We start from the raw sequence: 27,334 nt of genomic DNA on the forward strand, positions 1-27,334 counted from the left end.
TCCTCAGGAAGTTAAGAAAAAGAAATTATAAAACCATAAATGCCCATTTGCACAGTATCAATAAACTGGGAGGATGTTAGCCGTTTGGGGAGGAATATATTAGAATATTAATTAATTTTTCAACACTTATCTTCAGGAAAATCCTGATAAACTTTGTGCTAGGTATGGGCTGAGGAAACTAATTTTTATGGAAAAGCACAGGCTGTCACTGAAGGATATCATCACGCTCTAGACATAGGAAGACTACACATCAGTAGACTGTAACCCTTTTTTTTTTTTTCTTTTTTTCGGAGCTGGGGACCGAACCCAGGGCCTTGCGCTCGCTAGGCAAGCGCTCTACCGCTGAGCTAAATCCCCAACCCAACTGTAACCCTTTTTAAACACTTTCCCTGTTTCTTCCTTTCTCTGTTGGCTTCCAAAGCTCAAATGGAACTAGAAGCAGCAGCACATGCTTATGGTCCCCTTGCTGGGGAACAGGCAGGATTGCTTGAGTCCAGGAGTTCAAGGCTAGTTTGTACCATTTAAAAAAAAAAAAAAAGATTCATTCTATACCTCAAAAATCAAAACTAAAAAGTAAAGCTGAGGATATGGCTCTTAGGTAGAACACTTGACTGGATTCCCTGGTTCAGGTCCCTGCACCATGTCCCCGAGAAAATCTCTCCCCATTCATCTCTCAAGCATAATTAAGGAGGTGGGGATAGATTGACGAAAGTTGCTGGCTTCGGGTGAGAACGCCCTCACCTCTCCAGTGTAGTCCTTCGGGACTCCCTTGTACACGTCTGTGCCGTTAGGTCGGTTGATCACAACACCTGGAGTCGGGTTTCTGAAAATTGAAGGACAAAGTTGCAACACAACATGTGTCTCTCTTCCATGATGTGTACAAATAGCAACTTGAAGTGGTTCTTGAAGCCACTTCCTGTCGCTTAGACGGGCACCGAGGGGAGTGGTCTGGGCAGCTGGGGGGATCTTAGGAACCCAACCCAAGTGTTCCTGGTGGGAACTGAGAGAAACCGAAATGCAGGTGTCCTGCCACCTCCTAAGGAACCAGAGAATCTTGAGGCAAGACCAGGCATGTAAACACTGCTCGCAACAAACAGCCCACACGAAGCAAAACTGAACCCCAGGCTCAGGCACCAGGCTCTGCCAGAGCCCAGGTGCGATTTCACTACAGGGCAGGGTTCCTCAGAAGAGCTAAGGAGACGGGAATTTCTTAGCTTAGAGCCACACTTGTCACTCTCGGTTCCAAAGAACTTGGGAAAGCATGCCAGAGAATCTACGTAACATTAAACACAAGCCAAAAAGGGACATGGTAGGAAGTCCTGCAGACTAGAACCTTCTACAGGCAGGCGCCTCAGCTCCCAACTCCAGGGTGCAGCACTCCACAGCGGTAAGGTCCTGCTTTAAGCCTCTCAGAGTAACCCCTCCTGCCCATCTCCTCTCCTGCTGCATCCAGGCACCCTAAGACATGCTGGACACATGACAGCCCTGTCGCTTTTCACCAGGGGTCACTCAGTGTGGCGGCGTTTCTAAGTTCGGATTCACAGCCGAGTCCAAAGCGCTCCGCACTCACTCTTCATTGTTGGCGATGTCGTCATACATCATCACTATGATCTGCTCGTCAGGAATCCCGTTCCGGTGGATGATCTGGTAGGCGTGGCATGCGTCTGCCTAGAAGTAACGATTCAGTCAGCTTTTGGATATCACTGGGGAGGAGGCCCATTTGGGGGCACGTTCTATCTTACAGAAGATGGGCTGTGATTCATTCCCCTTTCAAAACATTAGTTTTTGTTTAACTTCAGTTTTTAAATATTCCCCACTCTTACTATCCATATACTTACCTGATAATGAGGCACGTGCATGTAAACACACAGGCACAGGTGTGCATACACACAGGCACACACACACATACACACACATGCACATGCACATGCACACGCACACATACACACACGTATAGGTTAGCAAGAGCCCTTAAAAGTCCTAAGCAATTTGTTTTCCTATTTCAGAGCGCACATAACTCTGAATTCAAGCAAAAGCACGAATTCCGGTCTCAAACAGAATGCTCCAGAAGGATGAAGCGGTGGGTTCACAGCTTCTAACTCGCTAAGAGTCACTGTTCGCACATGTGAGTGAAGTCCAACCCAGGAGCCAGGCTTCTGATGCACTCCTGTGACCCCAACTTTCTAGATGTATAAGCAGGAGGAACGGGCGTTCAAGACCAGGCTGCGCTATACGGCAAGTATAAGGCCCGCTTGGATTCCTGAAACTACCTCAGAAAATTAAAATGAAATACAGTTCAGGAATCAGAATGAGACAACGTGCTATTTAGATGATAGTTAGAAATAATAATAGTACTTATTTTATTATTATACTTTATATTATGATTTTATTTTTTATTAATAATACTAAAGTTATTGCTCTTATTAGAAATGTAGCTCAGTGGGTACAGTCCTTGTCTAGCACGCTAAAAGTGGAGTTCAAGTACAGTGTACCACTACACAACCGGTGTGGTTGGGGCATACTTGCATTTGTAACCAGATTTGGGGAGGCAGAAGCAGGCGAGAAGCCCAAAGTCATCCTTAGCTACATACTGAGTTTGAAACCAGTCTCGGCAACGTGTGATCCTGTCTATGAAAAAGGCTATCGTCATAATCTGAAACAAAAGAAGGCGGTCAAGGGGAACAGAAGGTACCCCTGCTGGAATTCTTGGACCACACATTCCTTGTTTCAGATGATGCACACTGCACTCTGCGGAGCATCAGTTTAGGTCAGAGGGGGAACACATTGCCTAACTCTCTGTTAACGGTGTCATTCCAGGAACACGGAGTGGCATGTGGGGCCAGCTCTGACCTCGTGTCATATATACAGCCACTGCACAGAGCACCCCAAGGCAGCACGTGAGGTGACTAAGAAAATAAAGAACTTAGCACACCAAGCTTTTGGCTGCAGATGCCCATGCAGAGAGACTGTTCAGATGGACCTGTGTGACTGTCAAATACTTCTGCTTAGCATCCACCTGCTGCGAGTGGGAGCTGCTGACAAAAGGACGGCGAAGTGTGAAACCAAGTGCATCCACCTTCATTCAATCTGCTGTGCTCTGCTGCTAGGCACCTTATCCTTCAGTCCTCAGGTGTCAAAGGCCATGACCCTCACCTTACAAATGGGGAGAGAACAGCTCAGGGACAGAAAGCCAGGCATTCTGACTACAGATCTTGATGGCCTCCATGGAAGGGCAGAGAGAGAGATCACCAAGTTTACCGAGGCCTAAAGAGACTAGGAAGGGCTAAAAACCTAGACAGAAACTACACAAAACTGTCCTCAGCGGGTACCTATACAGTCATGTAGGATCTGAGGATCACACTGCTGGAAATTCTGTCCAGTACGTACATAAACCAAGGCAGCTATCGTGCCTGAGCAATCAATCTTAAGGAACCAGAGTCACATTACGAAGTCTGTCCTTCACCAACTCATCCTGGGGTGGAACCCAGCCATACGTGTGTGAATTGTGACAATGCTCAAATCCTCATTTCTATAAAATAAGGAGAACCATCCAACACCAACTGTACGTGAATAACACCTCCCCACGTTCCTAATGCCTGGACCCTGTGAGAACACCACTCCAGACACCAAAGCAGCAGCCCCATCCCAACGTAGCATGTGGTATCTGATACCCAGCATTAAGGACTCCCAACTGTCCCTGGAGCCTCTCCCTAGGCTTCAGCAGCTGCTTCTTCCTTTCAGCTGGCTTTGGGTTCATTATCTCTTACCAACAAACTGTATTTACATTTCCCTCTGCCCACTTTCAGGAGATCTCCTCGAACTTGCATTCATTCCCTAAACAACATAAACACAAACACACAGAGACTCACTGTGTGCAGTGTAATCTGCAAAACAAGAGTTAAAATCAAGCCGGGAGGTGGTGGCAGGTGGTAGTGGGGAATCTTTAATCCCAGCACTTGGGAGGCAGAGGCAAGTGGATCTCTAAACTCAAGGCCAGCCAAAGAGTTCCAAGACAGACAGGCAGAAAAACAGTGTCAAAAAGAAAAAAAAAAAAAGTTAAAATCAGTAATCAAGATGGGAATAAATGGGGGGCTGGAGAGATGGCTCAGCGGTTAAGAACACCGGCTGCTCTTTCAGAGGTCCTGAGTTCAATTCCCAGCAACCACATGGTGGCTCACAACCATCTGTAATGGGATCTGATGCCCTCTTCTGGTGTGCATGAAGACAGCTACAGTGTACTCATACATAAAATAAATAAATCTTTAAAAAAAAGAAAGATGGAAATAAATGAACCCAAATTCACTCAGCCAGATTACTAAACTGGATAGGATTTAACCTGCTGCTTTAGCACCTTTTAAATGTATTGCTATTCAAAAAATTACGACACTGTGGAAAGACACAGACATGTTCATCTGTGACATAACAAGACAGACTCATGTTCATGCATCAGATTTAAAACTGTAAAAATCCACAAAAAATGGTTCACAGAGCTGGACAGTAGTGGCACATGCCTTTAGTCCCAGCATTCAGGAGGCACAGGCAGGCAGATCTCTGAGTCAGAGGACAGCCTGGTTGACAGAGCAAGTTCCAGGATAGCCTACACAGTGAAACCCTGTCTCATAACGAAACCCTAAAGGTGAGCAGAAATGGATACGGTGATCCTAAAATTCACAAGGAATACAAAAGACCTAAAAATAGCTGAATAATTAGGAAACCAGAGCAAATGTGGTGACCTTTCACATCCTGGTTTCCAAGCCACACTGTGGAAGAAAGAATCCTCACCACCCGTGCCGGGTCAGACGAGAGGAACTGTGTCTCACTGCCGCAAAGGGAGCTCAGAATGGATCGAGGCTAAAAGACCTGGACCAAGTTACACAAGAGGGGATCTTCAGGACCTTGAGGGATGATGTCACAGATGGGACACCAAAAGAAGACTGAATAAATTAGAGCTCACAAAACTTAAATCTCAGTGCTTCAAAACACCACTGAAAGGAGGGCTGGAAAGGTAGCTAAGGAGTTAAGAGCAGGCACTACTCTAGCAGAGGACTCGAGTTCACCGAGTTCAGTTCCCAGCATCTATGCTGGGTGACTTACAACTTTCTGGAGCCTCTGGCTTCTGTGGAAACCTGTACTCACATCTCACATGCTTGTGCGCTCTCTCTCTCTCTCTCTCTCTCTCTCTCTCTCTCACACACACACACACACACACACACACACACACACAGTATTTAAAAATATAAATAAACCTTTTAAAGAAATGCTATTGAAGGCGTAGAGTGTAGGTTAGTGGTAGAGCACACACGTGTCTAGCACTCGGGCAACCCTGGGTACCAAGCCCGGGACTGAAAAAATAAAAATAAAAAAATATCATAAAGAAAACAAAAGATCGGGGCTGGGGATTTAGCTCAGTGGTAGAGCGCTTACCTAGGAAGCGCAAGGCCCTGGGTTCGGTCCCCAGCTCCGAAAAAAAGAACCAAAAAAAAAAAAAAAAGAAAGAAAACAAAAGATCATGGAGCTCAGGTGGGAGAGAACCTCCACGTCATCAACGAGGGCCTGAGAGCAGAAAAAGATTTGCAAAGCCCATGTTGAATAAGGTTTACATCCAAACATAAAAGAATGGTTGGCCCTCTAGAGTTTGTAAAAGCTAGAAAAGGCACCTTACCGTAGCAGTTTGAATATGTTTGGCCCAGGGAGTGGCACTATTTGGAGGTGTGGCCTTGGGATAGGTGTGTCACTGTGGGTGTGGGCTTTAAGACCCTTATCCTAGCTGCCTGGAAGCTAGCCTTCTGTTTGACTTAAGAATAAGAGGTGAAATTCTCAGCTCCTCCTGCACCATGCCTGCCTGGATGCTGCCATGCTCCCACCTTGATGACAATGGACTGAACCTCTGAACCTGCAAGCCAGCCCCAATTAAATGTTGGCCTTATGAGAGTTACCTTGGTCATGGTGTATTTTCACAGCACTAAAATGTTTACCTACGAATACAATGGCTTTAAGTCCACGAGAAAGATGTGCAATGTCCTTAGTCACTAGAGAAATGCAAGATACCATACTCCACACTGACAGACAATAACAAGTACCAGGTGAAGCCTTCACACACCACTCATGGGAATGTAAAATGCCAGTCCCTGTAGAAAATGGCTCCACAGATACTTACCAAAGTTCCCTTAGGTGTCTACCCAGGAGAGACAAAATTTTGTCCACACAAAGACCAGCACATATACACATGAGCTCAGCAAAACGGCTCATGGGAACGAAAGTGGGCAACAAGCCCATCGTCTGACATGGACAAGCAAACTGTCACCACAGCGGAATGCTATGTGGCAACCAAGAGGGATGGCAGTACCAACACCCACCCGCTGCAGTGTGGACTGTGCTCTATGACGTCACCTAAGGAAAGACGGAAGCCAAAGAGAATACTGCAGACTTCTGAAGAGATATGAGGTTCCAGTTGAGGACTAGGGGTGTGGCTCAGCTGGTACAGTGCTTGCCCAGCGTGCACAAGCCCCAGGTTCAATCCCAAGCACTGCAGAAAACTGACTGTGGCAGTGCACACCTGTAACCCGAGCATTAGGGAGGTAGAGGCAAGAAGATCCGAAGTTGAAGGTTATCTTCAGCTGGTGAGTTCGGGCTAGCCTGGGCAACGCAAGACTGTCTTTTATGAAGGGTCAGAAAGGGCAATTTATGCATGAGACGGGATGTAGACTAGTGGTTGCTTAGAGCTACTCTGGGGACCACATAGGGTACACAGGGGGAATGGTGGTGTTCTGGGGCTAGTTTGTGGGAAGGTTTGCACAACTTCATAAATTACTAAAATAACCCAGAATTGTGAGCCTGAAATGGGGTGGAATGGCACAGAAAGAATGTCTTGGCTTTAAGAGGCACAGAGATGATATGTTCTGTGTGGGTGAGCAGCAGAAGGGTCCTCCGGACCACCCTGCCAGGTAGAGGTGCTCATTCCAGCAGGGTTTAAACCCAGGCCTCCTGCCTCTGCCTCTACATTCAGCTGTTTCCTAGTGAAACCGGGGGCTATGTGCAGGCTCCTCAGAAGCACTCAGATGCCCCCACGTACATTAGTGACTTCTGCACTGAGTTAACTCAAAATACGGTGGAGTTCGATGAACTCAGAAAAGGCAGAAGCAGCACAACCGATGTTTCCCCCTAAGGGGCCACAGGAGGTGATGCTGGGTTGAGCATGACCCCATGCAGGGCACAGCCTCTGCAGAGAGCAGGAATTGCTGTGACGCAGCTGATCTCAAAGCTGACACTGGGAGTTGGCCAGGCTCACTGAGGGGTCCTATGACCCGATACTGGCACCCTGCCCCCACATATCCCACGTACAGTACCACCAGCTGTCAGCATAACGGGACAGGGGGCTGCTGAGAAGGCTAAACACAGCTGGTGTGCCGTATTTAGTGACAGGGAAGGGCTTTCCATCAGGGGATGCTTCCCTCACAGAGGCATGAGCTCCTCCCGTCCCAGCCTGCATCCTCCATCCCAACATCCTGCTTTCCACCCAAGTGCAGTGGTGGAGAGGAGCCGAGCTGGGATTCTGCAGTGCCTGGCGCAAGCCCAAAGGAAGAGGCTGAGGTTAAAAGGGAGCTGATGTCATTTGTTCCCCCTACACGGCAGGTTACGGCAGGTTACGGCAGGTTACGTAGGGGGACTGCAATCACACCAGAGGGTCCAGCTACCCCAAACATGCCCATCTTCATCACTGCTGGGCCCAGCATCCCCCTCCCAGTCCCATCCAGCACGCCCCAGCCCTCTCGGGCATTGCCCTCTTCAAAGGACGTTTTGCTTCAAGCCCACGCATCCGACATTTCCATCTTTGAAACTGACTGACTTCAAAGACACTAGCCTAAGTGAAGACTTTGTCTGAAGGACAGACTGTCAGGCCTGCACTGTCTGCTGCTTCTGCACCCTGCTGTTCCGCCTCCCCAACTCCCTGCAGCCAGGCTCCTGTCCCCACCAGCTACCATTTTGCCTTCCTGGACTGTAAATGTGCAAATATTTACTACCTAGCCCTTCCTGGAAAAGTTTGCTTGAGGCAGACAGCAGTGGTGCCCTGAGTGTGAGAATGAGGAGGGGCCAAGCAGATGTTCCAAGGGTTGGGTTGCCCCAACCCCGTTAGCATATAGGAGCCAACTGAATTTTTCTATCAGAAAATTCTTATTAGTCTGGCATGGTGGCACACACCTTTAATCCCAGCACCAGGAAGCAGAGGCAAACGGATCTCTAAGAGTTTGAGACCAGACTGGTCTACAGTGAGTTCCAGGACAGCCAGGGCTAAGGAGAGAGACCCTGTTTCCAACCACCCCTACACACACACACACACACACACACACACACACACACACACACCAAAAATATCTGTTTATTACAGTCTCACTCTGTAGCCCCAGCTAGCCTGGAAATAACTATGTACACTAGGCTAGCCTTAAACTCATAGCGATCCACCTGCCTCTGCCTCTCGAGCAGAGGTGTGCATTACAACAGCCTCTATCAAATTTCGGTTGCCTGGTTCAGTCAAAAGGAAGAAAACGAGGCTTTGTAAACTTGCCCTATCACAGCTCGCTCACTCTCACTCTCCCCACCTTCCCGGTCCCAGCCTCTCTGAACCATGTGACACTCTTGCGTAATCTGCTGGGAGCTTCTCTGAGTCAAACCTAGAAATTCCCTTTCCTTCTCCAGGAACTGAGGCTCACCTAAGCATGTGATGCAAAGGCCTGCACTGACTCCCAGGGAAAGGCTTACCCTTGAGAGACAGGCAAAGGGCTAGCACAGATGGCCTCTCTTTCCTCCACAGAACTTTTGTCTGGATGTGACACCTGTGAAGAGCCCAGAGTAACTCGAGGCATCCGTCTGCTGCCCCCATCTAACTGCAGGTCCCCAAGCCTTACGTTCTTTCCAGTGCCGGTGGCCTGTGGGAGCCCCATAAAGGTTGAGATAGGATGCATCCAGTATGGCCTTGGTAGGGACAGAATGACATGGTTCCCGCCCTTGGGACAGCTTAGGCCTCCACTAGAGATGGCTTGTTTGTATAATTATGCACATATTTTCCAGGTCCTCCGAGGAATGTCCTCCCATTAATGACTCCATGATAATCAGAGACAGCATGAGTCCCGGAGGCGAAGGTGTGGCTAATGTCTCAGCAAAATGGTAAACAGTGGGGTTGGGAATTTAGCTCAGCGGTAGAGCACTTGCCTAGCAAGAGCAAGGCCCTGGGTTCAGTCCTCAGCTCCGGAAAAAAAAAAAAGGTAAACACTGGGACCTTCAGGACAGCCCTTAAAGCTGTGGAAAAGGACTCTAAAACCATGAATGCCAAAATATATAACTTCTCAACTATGCAAACATATAAGGATGCAATATGAACTGTATAAGGGGCTTCAAAGATCTAAAGGAACGAGGCAGCTGCACTGTGAGCCAGCCAGTCAGAAAGACAGACAGATACAAGTGCAGACAGATTCATGAGTGCAAGGTTAGCTGGGACGGAGCAAATTCAGGTCCAAGCACTGTTAAAATGGTGATTCCAGGGCAGGGTCCCACCCAGCTATCTTATTGTCTGTGCTTCTTGGCTGTCTCTTCCTAAGACTCAAGGGGTGGAGTCATAGAATTCTCCGGATGGTGGAGAGGGAACCTGGAATAACTGAATTGATATGTAAATAAAATGTGGACTTTGGTCTCCAAGCAACAAGCTAGAAAAAGCAGTGTTTGTTTGTCTTTGTCTTTTGTTTTTGTTTTTTCTTTTCTTTCCCTAACAAAAGCTCAGAGCTGTCTGGAGATCTCTGGAGAGCAAACTCAGCTCTTTTTTTTTTTTTTTTTCTAGAATTTTTTTTCTAACAGGATCTTTGTTTAGTCAGATTTTTAGGCAGAAAAATCCATGAAGAGCAAACTCAGCTCTTTTAGAATTTTTTTTCTGACAGGATTTCTGAAATCCCAAGAATTATTAGAGAGTTGACACAGCTCTTTTAGAATGTTGTCTAGCTCCTTTCCAAAGAAGGCTTTCCGAGGAGCAACCATTGCTCTTTGTGATTTTTTTTTTCCTGGCTTCCTGATTTTGGTTGGAAAACCCAAGAATTACTTTTACAATGTTTTTCTAATAGGATTTCTGACTTGGTCAGAAAACTCATCCAGAGAGCTTTTGGAATTTTTATTAGCAGAAAGATGTCTCAAGCTAGCTGTTTCAACCAGAGTTTTTTAGAATAGAAGAAAAAGCTGTCTAGAGCAGAGCAGAACACACACACACACACACACACACACACACACACACACACACACACTCTCACGAATACATGAGGGAGAGGGAAGAGGGAGGGAGAGGGAGAGGATGCAGTCTGAAAAGCTGTCTCAAGCAGACTACAGAGCCAATAGCTATCTTTAGAGAGCTGTCTAGGAAGCCATCTTGAGCAGAACATAGGCTGCCATCTTGAACCCACAATTTGACTTGAGTAATTTGTTGTTGCCCCCCACAAGACACCCAGACCAAACAGAGGCTGGTCCCTGGCATTAAGCCTGTACCACCATCCTGCTGTTCACCACATCCTGGGCTGTGGAACTAACCGTCAATTTACTAACTCCTTCTTTATTATCCCCTGCTCACGGATTTATGCTTCAAAAGTAGACTGCTCAAACCCTTTCAAGGTCATTGTGTCAGCTCCCAAGACTGACCCAGACCCTAACCAGTTATAAGCAGCAGCAGCAGCACCTCCCCCACTCCCCCCTATCCCAGCAGTGAATACAGTTGGTTTTGTTTTATTTCTGACTTTGGTGGTCCGCTCCTCACTATGTGCGTGCCCCGTGACCCTAAAACCCTGGAGCTGGGGTAACCATTTTGTGACAACCAGTACTTCTCTGAACACAGGGCCTCAAAACTGAAAACATGGGTTTGAGTCAAACGGCCTGAGTTTAACTGGCCAACCTAGGACCTCTCCACATTGGCTATCTGAAACACTGAGGAGATGCCAGGCACGGTGGCTCGTGCATGCACACCTTTGGTCTCAGGAGAGGGAGAAGGCTCTCTGTTGAGTTTAAGGCTAACCTGCTCTTTCAATCCTGAGGAACCATAAGCCTCTGTGAATACATCCAGTTAAAACCTGCAGAGGATCAAGGGAGAGCTCTTGAATGACTTAACCTCCAGGTAATATTTAGCCAGTGTATTCTCCTGAGCTGGTCTTATAAAGACCGAGCAGCTGATGAGCCAGCATACTTGCTGCCTGCGTGATCTGTGCTTAGCTAATCTTTTCACTCAAAGGAGAAGCAATCAGTCATGATACAGCTCTTAATCAGGCCAAATTTCTTTCCTGGCCAGCACACAGAGGCCATTCAAGATGAGTCAGAACTTCACCGAAACCAACCCTGACGGCACACGGAAGCCAAGCACCCCGACACTCACAGGGACACAGCTGGCCACTGGCTGTCCAGCAGCCAAACACCTGTACTGTGGATAATCTAACCTGACACTCCCTGGGACTCATGTACCCATTGGATTTCAATGATTCATCATGAGAAAGGGACATGGGGACAGCAGGATGGCTCTACTGATATAAAGATTTGCTGCCAAGTCTGACAACCTGTTTGATTCCTGGGACCTACCCAGTAGATTGGGAAAATCAACACCTGCAAGATTATCCTCTGACTTCCACACATGTGCCATAATAGCCTTGTGCCCACACATACACACACATCCGTGCAGAAATAAAGAAACATAATAAAACTTTCTATTAAAGGATACACATTATCTCTCTCTTTTTTTTTTTTTTTTTTTGGTTCTTTTTTTCGGAGCTGGGGACATTATCACGATAGTAACTTTAATAGTAATTACATGGTGAATTGGTATTCATTTGGATGTCTGGCTTACATGTCAAAATTAACTTCCTATATATTTTTCTTGTTTATACATCTGTGAATAGGTGTGTGTTTGTATTGTGGATAGGTGTGTATGTGTGTTTACATTGTATAGGCGTGTGTGTGTTTATAGTGTATAACTGTGTGTTTAAGTGTGTTTATATTGTTTGTAAGTGTGTGTGTGTATGTGTGTGTGTGTGTGTGTGTGTGTGTGTGTGAGAGAGAGAGAGAGAGAGAGAGAGAGAGAGAGAGAGAAAGAGAGAGAATGTGGAGGCAAAAGAACAATCTGGTGTGTTGCTCCTTGGGTGCTGTGATGGTTTGAATAAGAATGGCCCCCATTAGTCTCATATATTTGCAAGCCTGGTCCCCACTTGGTGACCTACTTGGATAGATTAGGAGGTATGGCCTTCTTGGAGGACGTAGGTGAGTCACTAGGGGTGGGCTTTCAGGTTTCAAAAACCTGAAACCACACCAGGCCCAGCTTACACCAGGCCCAGCATCTCTCCACCTGCTGCACCCAGACCACCCTGCCTAACACGATAATCGACTGACCCTCTAAAATTATACACAAACATTATACATAAGTCCCCAATTAAATGCTTTCTTTTCTAAGAGTCTCTTTGATCGTGTCTCTCCACAGCAAGGGAACTGTGACTAAGACAGGTGCGATTCACTTTATTTATTTTATGTGTGTATATTTATGTCTCCATGCATATATGCACATGTATGTGCAGTTTCCCAAGTCCAGAGCAGGCATCAGATCCCCTGGAACTGGAGTTACAGGAGGCTATGAGCTCCCTGATATGGCAGCTGAGACCCAAACCCAGAACCTCCAGAAGAATAGCAAATGCTATTAACCACTGACCTACCTCCCCGGCCTGGCCCCCAGTACTCCATTTTTGACCTGGAGTTTATCAGGCAGACTAGGCTGGCTGGCCAGTGAGTCGAGGGACGCAGCTGTTTCTACCTCCTTATACAGAACTGGGATTACAGCACACAACAGTCCTCCTTGCTGTTTTTCTAGGAGCTGAACTCAAATCCATGTGCACGGCAGGCATTTAACTGGATAGCCTATCCCCGCAGTCCCTCCTACCCATTCTAAGCTTTTTCAAATGTGGCTGCTAGAAATTTTTCCATGACTCATGCAGCTCTTACTGGACTGGGTGGCTCTCAAGCCAGCTGGCTGGGTCTGGATCCCACCCCACCCCCTCCTTGTGCCGCTTACAACTCCACCGCCCCGGGTGGACTACTGGCCTCCCCAGATCTCCATCCAAGTGCTGGTGGTTAAAGAAGGATTAGGAACAGGTCCAGTGCCACAGTGGTGAGGATTAAAGGATCTAAATGCCTTGGGGAGAGCCTGTAACATGATCCTGTGATGATCTAGGTACCTGGCATGAAAAAAAAAAAAAAAACCAACCTTTTAACTAGCTCTGTCCCGTAGACCAGACTGGCTTCAAACTCAGAGACCTGCCTGCCTCTGCCTCCAAGTGATAGGACTGAAAGTGTGTGCCACCACACCTGGCTAACTCTACTTTTTAAATGACAGTGTTACCGTTCACATGGAAGTCAGCCTTTTAGATAAAGCGCGCCACACGACCACAGCCACTTTCTATTCTAGAACATTCTCGCTCCCTGCAACAGGATCTAATCCTGTGAGCAGTCAACTCCTCCGACTCTTCCTCTGCTCAGGCCCCCACTTCCCTGTAGATTTTCCTAGTCTGAAGTGCCATTTAGTGGATTGATTAAATGTTTGGTCTTTGTTGAGTGACTTCTTTTACTTAGCATGTGTTTACGGTTTGACCACATTGAAACACACGTAACTACTTCTTCCTTTCCGTGGCCAAATCTCGTGCCCATCTACATGCTGGACAATGTGAGTAAGGCTGATACCAGTGCGAGATTTTACACACCACACCTTGGGGTAGAGCTCTTTGGATTGCAGGGTTTGCTGTTTCACCAACCCCACCCCACCCCCCACTGCCAGCTTCCCCAAGGCCACCCTTTCCTCCTAAGTAGGAAGCCTTTCTGTTACCTGTGCCTTTCTCTCCCACTTCCACAAGCTGATTTGCAGGATACAGGAGGGATGAGGTGGTGTAAAGGGACCGAGGTATGGAGGACAGAGGGAACAGGAGACCATTCCCCAGAGCTTCAGCCCTGTTTGCCTCTCGCCAAATGGCCTCAGTTCAATCACCCCCTCTCTCTAGCCCTTGGTGCCTTTTCTATAACATGAAGGTGTTAGCCCAAAGGCTCTCACCTGGTAATCTTGTGCCTGAGATATTCGGTGATGTCTAAATGCATTTTGAGTTTTGAGTTGTGACAGGCAGGCAAGTGATGCCACGACCACTTCAGATCCAGTGCAGACCCAAAAGGGGAATAAGTCCTGGTTCTAAAGGCCACCATTGTAGGAAGGTGAGGAAATCCCGCATTAGACTGAAGCAAAACCATCTTCCAAAATGGCCACGCCATTTCGTAGACACAAAGCCAGTGACAAGAGCGCTTAGGTTTCTTACCTGGTGTCGGTAATTATACCAGCCATTGGAGCCCGCCACAATCACCACCCAGTGCTTGCCACCGTCCTCAGGGTCATCCACACCGATGTGAACAGCACCAGCACCCAGCACTAGGCTGAGAAGCACAGCCACTTTCCAGATCATTCTGCACCCACAGTGTCCGCTTCAGAAGACTGAAAAGGAAAACACAGCCAATTTAAAAGGGTCAGGAACTTCCGGAGATAACATCACATTGTCACCTGGAGTCAGGAGGACTGGCTGCTCGGCCCAGAGGAATGTGCTGAGGGTAACAGCTAAGATAAAAAGTTAAAAAAAAAAAAAAAAAAAAAACTAGGAACTTTGGTCACTGTGGGGGGAGGACAGCCCTGTCCTTATCTCCTAAACCTACCTTCAGGAGCCAGCAGCGCCCACTACCAACCAATACCCAGAAGGCACTTAAACCAGCTTTTCAAGTTCCTACCACAACTCAAAATGCAGACACCCACCAGTCCCTGAACTGTTTGCGCAAGAACGCACATGGAAAAATGCACAAAGCAGACGTATAAATTTAACAGGAGTATTTTTGTTGGGTAGTGGGCAGAACAGGGGACTCTCCTAAACTACCCCCTTTTCGTTATAATAAATACCTATTACTGTAAAATGTATTTACAATTTTATATTTTTTAAATTTATTTATGTATGAGTGCTCTGTATATATATATATATATATATATATATATATATATATATATATATATTCCTGCATGCAAAAGAGGGCATCTGATACTGTTTCAGATGGTGGTGAGCCACCATGTGGGTTGCTGGGAATTGAACATCAGAACCTCTGGAAGAGCAGACAGTACTCTTATCCACAGAGCCATCTATCTCTCCAGCCCGTAATTACATTTTTTAAAGTTATTCATGGCAGGTGGAGGTAATTACTGCCATGCAGAGGGCAATTTTAGGGAGTTGGTTCTCTCCTTCCACTCTGTGGACCCCAGGGGTTAAACTCTGGTTGACTGGCTTGGCGGTAGGCATCTCTGCCCATTGAGCTATCTCACCAGCGTCAATGTTACTTTTTTTTTTCCCCAGAGCTGAGGACCGAACCCAGGGCCTTGCGCTTGCTAGGCAAGCACTCTACCACTGAGCTAAATCCCCAACCCCTTCAATGTTACTTTTAAAGTATAAATATTCAGTACATGAACAAGAGTGTGAACTCAAGTTTCCAAGAAGGGGCACAGGGAGAGGAGGGAGGGAAGGAGATCGGGAAAGGGGCAACAGGGAGAGAGAGAGAGAGAGAGAAAAGGGGGAAGGAGGGGGAAGGGGCATGAGTTAAAGATTCTACAAAGCCGGAAGACTGGGTTTCAATTATGAAGTTAAAATGTTGCAGACTAGAGCCAAAGACCTTGAGATATTTTTACCCCCATGAAAGCCATTCATTGTTCTTCCCTGTGTCTAATCTAACATCCTTGTGACTATCCAACCCTTACAATGCAGCCCTTAACAGACTACTAAAGTCCACCAATCCAAAAGCCAAGAATGTCATCAGTTAGCATCTGAACCCTATAGCAGCCATGCCTTCTTTGCCGTCTATGGCCCCCACTACCACTACAAAGGCAAATCCTTTGATTTATGACGTTTTTTGTTTTTGCCCCTAGTGAAAACCACATCGACCACTTCGGCATGGTATCTCCTCTCCCTGGGCCACGGTCATTCATGTTTGGCTCCAGAGTAAACTCCTCTTCCCCATGAAGTGAGAGCTGTGTTTCTGTGTCACCAACAGCGATGGCAATTTAAGCCTTAGGGTGAGCCACCTGGATAAGCTATAATCAAACTCTCAACTCCTGTCTTTGTCACTTAACAAGTGCATGTGTCTGGGTTCCCGGTGGAGCAAACACTTTCATGTGCTTTACAAAGGGGGAAGGTTAAGAGTAGGCACTGCTCTTAGAGAGGACCTGAGCCCAGTTCCCAGCATCCACATTGGGTGGCTCACAACTGCCCTTAACTCCATCCAGCTGGAAGCGAGGTGGTGGGGGAGGCCTGTCTCCAAGCTCCACAGGCACCTACACTCACGTGCACATTACATACACACATACATACCTAAAAATAAAAATAAGTATTTCAATGAGCGGTGGTGGTGCACACCCTTAATCCCAGTCCCTGGGAAGCAGAGGCACGCAGATCTCTATGAGTTCGAGGCAAGCCAGGTCTACAGAGCGAATTCCAGGACAGCCAGGGACACAGAGAAACCCTGTCTCAAAAACCCAAAATAAATAAATGATATCTTGTCTTTAAAAAAGAAAAGAAGGGAGGAAGGAAGTGATAGATCCATTGTTTCTGGAGACTTATCCTTGACCAAAGACCAGCTCTGTGTTTTCTGGATTCTTGGGCTGTTAGTTTCTGCCCCATAGTTCCACATCTCAAGACTTTATGCTTAAGGAAGTACCCAGCCTATACTGTACTTTAATGTCAAAATTTGTTTCTAAATCGTTCTTAGCTTACATAGTCAGTTTGAGGCCAGCCTGGGCTACCTGAGACTGTCTCAAAATACAACAGAGTACAATACAGTGAAACAAAACAGAAAGCCAACACAGCAAAAGAAAGTTCGGTTAAGGAAACAGCCCTAGCAGGCCAGCCCCTAGAATCCTCGTGGTTTTGGAGTTGGAACAGGTGGATTGTGAGTTTTGGGTCAGTCTTTGCTATATAACGAGACCCTGTGTCAACAAAGCTACAAGACGAGGGGACAGTCCAGAGCACCTTTTTGTTCCTCTCACACACTGTCAGCTGTTTACAGGATGCCTTTACTTTAACCTCCAGAGAACAGAGCATGATGAAGACGTGCCCGTTTGCCAAACACCCTTCTTACCACACGAGGTAGTAATAAGACCATATGCTGGCCACCATACACTGTGACGTGAGCCTCTCCCTGGGTCCTGACTCTGGTGTTCTGAAATGACTCACCCAGGTCTGTGACCCTATGATAAGAGGTGCGGAAGACTCAGCAGCAAGGAGGAGCTGGCATGGCTGGCTCTGCCTAGCTTCTGCCCTCAAGAAAACACACAGCAGCTGTCTCTAAGATGGTCATCTCTAAGAGGAAGAACTCCATCCTCTGGCCTAACCCTCCGACGAGGGAGAAGGGGAAGAAGCCAGGGCACCCAAACTGGTGTCTCCAGTGAGGATGCTACATCATGCATCCGTTCACACGAGGATCTCCCTGGGTACAGACTGCATCTCCAAAGCACTCCTGGGTACTCAGGTGCAGCCAGTCTCAGACTACAGTTGGATGCAGAGATGCTGGCCTAAGACCCATGGGCTCCAGTACTTGGCCCTAAGCCCAGCATCTTTGGGACTGTGATGCTTGGCCACTGCAAATGTCTCAAGCTCAAGAACCAAATCCTCAGTCAGTGCAAATTAAGATTTCTTCCTCCTCTTCCTCTTCCTCTTCCTCTTCTTCCTCTTCCTCCTCCTTCCTCATTTTCTACTCCTTCCTCCATATCCTCTTCCCCTTCCTCCTCATCCTCTTCCTCCTCCTCTTCTTCCTCCTCTTCCTCCTCATCTTCTTCCTCTTCCTCCTCCTCTTCTTCCTCTTCCTCCTCCTCTTCTTCCTCCTCCTCTTCTTCTTCCTCCTCCTCCTCTTCCTCCTCCTCTTCTTCCTCTTCCTCCTCCTTCTCCTTCCTCCTCATTTTCTTTTTTTTTTTAAAGATTTATTTATTTATTTTGTATATGAGTACACTGTAGCTGTCTTCTGACACACCAGAAGAGGGCATCGAATCCCATTACAGATGGTTGTGAGCCACCATGTGGTTGCTGGGATTTGAACTCAGGACCTCTGGAAGAGCAGTCGGTGCTCTTAACCACTGTGCCATCTCTCCAGCCCCCATCCTCCTCATTTTCTACTCCTTCCTCCATATCCTCTTCCTCTTCCTCCTCATCCTCTTCCTCCATCTTCTTCCTCTTCCTCCTTATCTTCTTCCTCTTCCTCATCTCCCCCTTCCCCTCCCCACCTTATACCTTAGTATACCATGTGCCGAGATTACAGCACTTACCACCACACCGGCTTGAATTCCCATTTCTTTTGTTCAAGGTCAAAGGTTCATGCAGGAGTTAACTACAGTAAATGCTTCCAGATCGGTTGTCGGTCCCCAGAGTATGGGGGAGTATGAGATATAACAGATGAGTTTAGTGAGCTGCTGAGGTGGTTTCAATGCCAGGACCTGCTGGTTTGTTAATAGGCACCCAAGAACCTCCTCATAGTCCTGAAGGCCTAATTAGTGTCCCCAAGAGGCATATTCAGACAAAGGGCAAGCAAAGAGGACACTAAAGAGCAGAAGCACATGTCCCCAGAGCTCTCCAAGGGCCCTACCAGAAGGTTAGCATGACCACCAGCAGGCTTTTCCACCCTGCACTCCTTCAGCTGCCTGAAAGATTTCCTCAGGATCCAGTCAGCCATGTTTTCCTATAAAGGCCAAACAGTAGATACTTTGGACTTTGTAGGCCAGGCCATCTCCAACACAGTCATTCAACCCTGCCAATGTATCGTGAAAGCAACCACAGACAACACGGAAATGAATGACTATAGCTACTTGAATAAAACGTTATTAAAAACGAACAAACAGCAACAGGTAGCAAATTTGGCCTGTGGGTCAGATTACTGACTTTGCCCTTAGGAAACAGAATGAGCTCCTGGTCCCAAGAGCAGCCCAGATAGCTATAATAATCTCCCATTAAAAGCAACAAACTGGTTCCTGGTTTACACATCAGTCTCTGCTGAGTTTGGTTCGAGTGACATCCGAGTGATGCATCCCGTAGGTGGCAGTGACACGTGATCTTCCTCCTCATATTTAGGGGGAAATAAATAAATAAACGGCACAGCTTTCGATGTCCAAAGTTTCCAGATCCAGAGGTTTTTTTTTTTTTAACCAAGCTTGGATCAAAAACACTTTGAGGGGTTAGGGAGGAAGCTCAGAGTCAGTCTCTTGCCACAAATACATGGGGACCTGAGTTTGAATCAACAGAACCCATGTCAAAGCTGGGTGTGGTAGCGGTCATCTGTAATCCCTCCACTCCTCCAGTGAGATGGGAGAAACAGGAAACTCTGTAGACGCTCACGAGTACACAGCCTGGCCTATTAAGCAGTAAACCACAGAGAGACTCTATCTTAATCAAGTTGGAAAGATAAACACCAGAAGTTGCCTCATGACCTCCACAGCCACCTGAAGCACTCACACGCCTACATTCAAACAGGTATGTGTATGCACATGCATGCACACGTGGGTTGCACCTAAGCTATATTTGTAAGTCTTTTTCTTTCTTGACACCACCTCCAGGGCACAACAGGCTGACAACTAACTTTGTACCTGTAAAAGTCCTAGGTACCCCAGTCATACAACGAGGAGTTAAAAGTTACGGGGGACCAAGCCTGGGCTCTATGCAAACGATGCCATTTCCCTTAATGGACTTGAGCATCCTATTTGGTATCCAAGGGAACCTTGGCAGCGGTCCAGGGGATACCTAGATGACTGTTCTGGAAACAGTGTACAACCTGACTATGAGCAGCAAAACAGACACAGCCTGTCTAGCCACCTCGATTAGCCAGCACTGTGGCAGCCATACAAGCCCAGCCCTTGGCTGCGCTCACAGTATCTGGTTTATCTTCCGTTCCTCTCATATGCGTGCCACAGTACTGCTAGGCACGGATAGCAGACAGGCCGAGGTCTGCCATGATCCCGTTACTCATTCACCCTAGGGCTGATGAGCTCACAGACGACCCCTGTGAACACACATCGCTCCTTTGAGACTGGGAGGAAACCAAGACTGGGAGAAGGGGTGAAACTTGCAGATCAGTGACAGGATGCGAATCTGGCTGAGTGGGTTATTCGTGTCACATGCACCACCACCTTCACTGCTCCTGGAAAATCCTGGTGGGTCCCATGACCACAGACACCAACGGTTCCAGCTTGGGGCCCAAACACAGAGTAGATCTTCAGCCTTTCCCCAAGCACACCCATGACCTCTCGCATGCTATTTTAAAGCACTAGCGGGAGCTCTTCTGCGCCCCCATCATGTAGACCTTTAACCACATAAAGTCACATGACAAACCTCATGAACTTTCCCCATGGCCAAAAGTTTGTCCTAACCTTTGCCATTGCCCCCTTGTCACTGTTCAGCTACAGGCTGGGCCAGAGGGTCAGGGTAAGGACTTTCACTCGACATCAAAAAAAAAATGGTCATCAAATGGACTTAATTCAACCAGGGACACTGGGACAAAGGGAGCATTCCAAACTGTCACAAGCATATAAGTAACAGAGGCAAGATCATGGGGCCACTTACATGGCTCGGTCAAGATCAAAGCCAGGTATGACAACTCCATCACCATAGGTGTGACCTCTCACCGCCAGCTACCACTGGGTCAGGTGCAGCAAGCCGCACCAAGAAGCTAGCTGGTTAAATGACAACATCGTTTTGAAGAACTTTCCAAACGGGCACGTCTTCATCATGCTCTGTTCTCTGGAGGTTAAAGTAAAGGCATCCTGTAAACAGCTGACAGTGTGTGAGAGGAACAAAAAGGTGCTCTGGACTGTCCCCTCGTCTTGTAGCTTTGTTGACACAGGGTCTCGTTATGTAGCAAAGACTGACCCAAAACTCACAATCCACCTGTTCCAACTCCAAAACCACGAGGATTCTAGGGGCTGGCCTGCTAGGGCTGTTTCCTTAACCGAACTTTCTTTTGCTGTGTTGGCTTTCTGTTTTGTTTCACTGTATTGTACTCTGTTGTATTTTGAGACAGTCTCAGGTAGCCCAGGCTGGCCTCAAACTGACTATGTAAGCTAAGAACGATTTAGTATTCCAGATCCTTAGCCAGCACTCCAGAGGCAGAGGCCGATGGGCTTCTGAGTTCAAGCCATCCTGGTCTACAGAGTGAGTTCCAGGACAGTCAGGGTTACACAGAGAAGCCCTATCTTGAATCCGCCTTCCCACTACTCCCCTCCTCAAGAAGAAATTCCAGAACCTCCTGCCTCCACCTCCCAAGTCCTGGAGTTACAGTGTTCCACATGGTTTGAGGTGCTAGGCGTCAAGCCCAGGGTCTCACAAGTGCTAGGCAATGCTCTATGTCTAAGCTGTATCCTCAGCCTTAATCTCTTAATCTTAAACAGGTCCCGCTGTGACAGTGACCACCACTCCCTTTCTAATAGAACCTCAGAATGAAGGCCTCAGTCTCATGTCTTTTGGCTTTACTGCTGACTAAAGTAAGTAGATCCTATCTCGAATGAAAATGTCTTACCAGATGAGTTTACCATTCCCCTCAACCAGGAGACTATGAGGTCGGCCGAGAGCCAGATCTAGACTACAGACTAGGAAACCTTTCTAGGCCCATCTAATAATGGCTCCATCAAAACTACTGTCTACCTATTTCCTGTGGATAAGGGGTTATGCAAATAATGAATGTAGACATGCAAATGAATTCTAACAAAGGGTGGTGTCTTAGTTATGGTTTTACTGCTGTGAACGGACACCTGGACCAACCCAACGCAGGGCTTATCAGAACAGCATTTACTCGAGGCTGGCTCACAGGGTCAGTCCATTATCATCAGGGTGGGACCATGGCACCGTCCAGGCAGGCCTGGTGCAGGAGGAGCTGAGAGTTCCACATCTTCATCTGAAGGCTGCTAGGAAACTGGCTTCCAGGCAGCTAGTCCAAGCCCACACCCACAGTGACACAACTACTCCAAGAAGGCCACTCCCTAGTCCGAGCATATACAAACCATCACAGGTGGCTACACAGATTTTCCTTTGCCCCCAATCCACTCCCACCCACATTTCACACTCTAAATTTCCAGTCTACAGGCAAGGCTGCACTCTGGGTCACTCTTTGAACTAGCTGCAATACCAATAAGTTTAATAAGTTAAGCAAAACTCTTAACACATGCTCTTTCTTAAGATGTATATGGTGATAACGTCACCTTTTTTTTAAAAAAGAAACACACACACACACACACACACACACACACACACACACACACACACACACACAAGTATCTTTTACCATCACAGAAACTGCAAGCAGAATCAAAGCTGTCAGGGAGGCCTCAGGCGTCATCAGACATGACGTCTAGTGGGAGGTTGACCGGGCATCTCAATACTCGTATTTTTTTTTTTGTTTGTTCTTTTTTTCGGAGCTGGGGATACTTGTATTTTTGATGCCCATTTCAAATTTGAATTCTTTTAAAGGTTATTAGTTTTGAGAGTTGGTTCCATTACACTCTGTGGTCTTTTTCCAAAAATGACTACAAGAGGCCTTACTACCTATTATGTTAATTCTGAAGTTAGACTTAAGAAAACCCTGGCTGGCCAGAACTCAAAAATATCCCCACCCCCCAAAAAAATATTCCCCAGCCTTGTTCTGAGCACTGGAACTGAAGGTGAGTGCTATCACACCTGGCCTTGAAGTTAGGCTCTTGTCGGATTTTGATTTTGTTTGATTTTAGGCCTGCCAACGTAGCCACAGCTATAACTGACCTGGAACTCACAATGTAAACCAGGTTGGCCTCCAAATCAGAGATTGGCCTGCTTGCCTCCAGAGTGCTGGATTAAAGGCCAGTGTCACCAGGCTGGAAGTGGAGTTACCGTATCTTTTTTTTTTTTTAACTTCAAGAAATTGAAGTCCTATGTAGTGGTGGACAGAGTCCTAGCACTCTGGAGGGAGGCAGGCAGGCTGAGCTCTGTGAGTTCAAAACCAGCCAGGACTACATAGTGAGTTCCAGGACTGCCAGAGCAAAAGAGTGAGACTCTGTCTCGAAAAAAAACTAAAAGAATAAAAAATAAAGAAGAGCCAAGTGGTGGGGGCTCACACCTTTGGAAGGCAGAGGCAGGGGCATCTCTGTGAGTTGCCTGATCTACAGAATAAGTTCCAGGACAGGCAAGGTTACATAGGGAAACCCTGTCTTAAAAAAACAAAAAGATGTAAACATAACCACTCTGTCCCATTCACCTTCACGATTACCTACACTATCAGCTGTTAATACCTTGTAACAATATTAGATCTTCATCCTCCATAACACCCACAAAACATTACAGATGGAGTGTAGGCCTGGCGGTCCCATCCTTAGACACCCATGACACATTATTCTAAATTAGCATGTCTTCCCAATTAATGATACTCTTAAAGAGATCTGCCAACATCCAATAGACACTCTCTTCCTCTCAGAGTGGCAGGCTGTTTCTGGTTCTTTTAACCACCATAATAAGCAAGGCCACAAACACTGCAACAATACACAAATATCTATGATGTTTCCAAGAATTGCATGGTGGTGGGAGACGGTGTTTGGTTTTTTGAGACAGGGTCTCTCTACCTAGCCCCGACTGTCCTGCAAATCTATGTAGACCAGGCTAGCCTTGAACTCATAGACTCTCTGCTCTCTGGTGCTAGAACGCTGGGTTTTTTTAAATTCACCCTTTGGCAAGTGGCTACTTTGTTCTAAGGCGTGGCTCTCGGCCTTCCTAATGCATTGATACAGTCCCTCGTGTTGTGATGGTCCCGGACCATCAAATTATTTCCTTACTACTTCATAACAGTAATCTTGCTATCGTTATGAATTTAATGTAAGTATCTGATAGGCAGGATATCTGATAGGCAACCCCCAAAGGGGTTGAGACCCACGGGTTGAGAACCACTGTTCTAAGGCAAGTAGTCATGCCATTCTCTTCTACCTTTTCATCTGCGAGCATCAAACTTTACACTCCTCAAATCTGAAGGGTACATAAGAATCCGACTACGGATTTGGGGGTGAGAGGGGATCAATGAACCTTATCACATGCTTATTTAATCATTCGGATTTCGACTTCCTCAATGCTCATGACAATTTCATCACAAACTGAGATTTGAATTTGGTCTACTAAGCAACTTTCTGCCGTTTAAAAAAAAAAAAATACTGGAGGGCCAAGGAGATGATCCAGTGGTTAAAGGAACTAGCCTAGAAAGTCTGATGCACTGATTCCCAGAAGCCAAGAGATTTCACCTGAATCAGCGTCTGCCATCTCAGCACATCCACCCACGGGCAGAAGGAAATGGGTGAATCGCTGAGCTACTGAGATCCGGATAGCCTAGAGCTAGCTGTCCTCATCTCCACACATGGGCCACGGAGCTCTGACAACTAGGTGTGTACACACACATACACACTCACACACGTACACACGTGCTCATGCACACACAAATGGTAAAACAATTCAGAAAAAAAAAAAAGTCCTAATGTTGGAGCCAAGAGTTTTGGGCACAATCTAAACTCCCGGCACTCTGGAGGCTGAGGAGGGAGAGACACTGCAAATCCAAGGTCAGTCTGGGCTACAGAGTAAAAGCCTGTCTCACAAAAACAACAGTGGGGACTGGAGAGATGGCTCAGTGGTTAGGAGCACTGACTGCTCTTCCAGAGGTCCTGAGTTCAATTCCCAGCAACCACATGGTGGCTCACAACCATCTGTAACAGGATCCGATGCTCTCTTCTGGCGTGTCTGAAGACAGCATACGGTAAACTCACATACATAAAATAAATAAATCTTTAAAAAATAAATAACAACGGGACCTGACGTGGTGCACACCTTTAATCCCAGCACTCAGGAGGCAGAGGCAGGCAGATCTCTGTGAGTTGAGTCGAGCCTGGTCTCCATAGTTACAGGACAGCCAGGACTATGTAGAGACCCTGTCTCAAAAAAATAAGTATAGTAATAATAACAACGATACCAAGAATAACAAGAACAACAATGAGCCTTTCCCCAAAACAGTCGCAGGAAAGTTCCAGAAGCAGTGTTTTCACTTAAACGCAGTGAAACGTGACATGTGTTTTGTTTGGTTTTTTTTGTTTGTTCGGGTTTTCTTGGTCAACACATCCATGTCACGCACACACAATGGTGGACCTAGAAGAGCAGAGCCAGAATGTCCCATGGCTTACTATCACTGGAGCTGTCACAATGCAGTCACCCAATGCTTTCCTCATGTGCTCCTGCCAATGCTGATGACAACAAGCCACTGTGCTGCCAACCTCATAATTATGTGCAGGACATGACCCTTCACTGGTTTGCTAGTGGCTCCAGAGAGTCCTCCCAGTTACTATAAATAGAGAACGCTCAGCCTCGCTCTTCTCATGCACACCGTACCATCTCCGATCTCACCTTTGAGCTCCACAGAGAGTGCCCTACACCATCCAGGCCCCTGTGAAAGCCCCCCCACACACACAGTGTGCACACAGCAACATCGCCTTCTGACACGCATGTCTAAGGATGCATCCCCATCAATAAGCATCATCCCCGGCATGGTGTAGTCTACTTCCTTAACTGGTCCAGAATCTTCTACCACAGCTGTAATTCCCCTGGGGGTTACTGTGGTGCCCTTCTGGTCTTTAGTGTGACCTCCTCTAACACTTTTTACCCTACAAAACCTGTAAGGTAAAGAGAATTCTACACGAAAGGCAGTTCACTGGGTATTCAGGACAACATCTAAATTCCCCACTCCACTAAAGGGCATTTGAGATACACGTGACTATCATCCTGGATCAATTCACTCCACACCTGTAATCCCTTACAGATTCCAGATCCAAAGCACTGTCCACAACTCTGCCTTGCTGTTCTCCAGGTAATACACCCTCCTCCACCACCACCTCCTCCTCCTCCTCCTCCTCCTCCTCCTCCTCCTCCTCCTGCATCACCACCACCATTCGGCTAGCCACCGCCCCATCTCTGTCCCTCCAACTTCACCCCACACCCCTCCACACCAAGTCCTAGTTCCTCCCAAATGAGGATTGGGTGTTGTCTCAGTACACAAATGACTATCTCTACCCTCAACAAAGTAAATTCGTCTCAAACATCTTAGCAAAGAACACGGCATGGTGGCCCAGTCCTATAATTCCAGCCCTCAGAAAACTGAGGCAGGAGGGTCATGAATTCAAAACCAACCTGGGCTACATGGTGAAGTTACTACAGCCCAAAAAATATTTGGCTTACAGACCCAGAGTAAAGACTATTCCAGTAGCTACAGACTCAAATCCTGACCACTCATTTTTCATCTGTAAAACGGAGCATGTGACATACATTCCATCCTCCAGTCCTTAGTGTTCACAGTTCTTACACAAAATAATCCTAACCCTAGAGGGCCAGGGACCACACAAGCTAGCTTTCGCTTTCAAGGTGGATTTGAGCCTCCCTGAAACCCACTAACTCTTCTCAGGAATATTCGGGGTATTCCTGTCGGGGTATTTTTGTTCAGATCGGGAATCGCCCCTCCCCGTGGGTGCAATACTCCAAGTTAAAAACATCAACAACCAAGCCCGGGGCTGCCAGGAACTGCTTGGCTGTGAAACCTCAGTAAATCGACTCCTCCTGCTGCCTCAGTTTCGCCCTCCAGGGCAACCCGCCGTTCCAGCAAAGCACACCCGCGACACAAACAAGTCTCCGGCTGGGAGCGTTCAGAAGGGAAATATTGCTCAGAAAGGGTCGAGGGATGGCAAGCCTAGCCAAAAAACAGTAAGTCACCTCTCGTGGGGCGCGGTCCTCCCGGGGGTCCCCGATTACCTGGCTGGGTGATCGCCGCGGTGACTGCAGAACCGTGGGAATTCCGTGCGTCGCGCAGACTCAGAACAGCCACCTCTAGAGTCCGCCCCGCTGTGATTGATCTGCAGCAACACGGATCCCTGAGCCCGGGATACCTGCGCATCTTGATTGGTGCGGCCTCGGAGTGTGGCGTATTAGGAAACCAATAAAAGCCGAGAGTGAGGCGGGCGAGCCAGAAAGACTACGAATCCCAGCATGAATAGGCGGGGCTTCAGGGCCTGTGGGCGGAGCTTCAGGGCCTTGCTATCAGAGGCTGGGGCTGTTCCTGTTCAATGAGCTAAGCTTGAGGACCTAGGTATCTGGAGACTCTAGGGACAGTGAGAGAGAAGTCGCGCAAACTAACTGGTCTCTAGACTTGTCCACGCACTGGACCTATTGATGCTCCCCGATACTCCACCCAC

General features: G+C 47.3%; 1 protein-coding gene across 2 annotated transcripts in view; it reads right to left on the minus strand.

The window, feature by feature from the left end:
* The window catches only part of Lgmn (legumain), a 38,443-nt gene extending 11,436 nt beyond the window's left edge, over positions 1-27,007 (minus strand). The window contains exons 1-4 of one of the 2 annotated variants that reach the window (NM_022226.3): positions 26,895-26,980; positions 14,358-14,530; positions 1,571-1,668; positions 742-823 (exon numbers count right to left, since the gene is read on the minus strand). In NM_022226.3, the coding sequence (NP_071562.3) occupies positions 742-823; positions 1,571-1,668; positions 14,358-14,501 (324 nt within the window). In that variant the 5' untranslated portion in view covers positions 14,502-14,530; positions 26,895-26,980. Of the gene's footprint in view, positions 1-741; positions 824-1,570; positions 1,669-14,357; positions 14,531-26,855 lie in introns of both variants that reach the window. The other variant, XM_039112870.1, reaches the window with a different exon arrangement.
* Positions 27,008-27,334: the final 327 nt, after the last annotated feature.

The sequence above is a fragment of the Rattus norvegicus genome, chromosome 6, assembly GCF_036323735.1.
Source record: "Rattus norvegicus strain BN/NHsdMcwi chromosome 6, GRCr8, whole genome shotgun sequence".
Classification (NCBI taxonomy): Eukaryota; Metazoa; Chordata; class Mammalia; order Rodentia; family Muridae; genus Rattus; species Rattus norvegicus.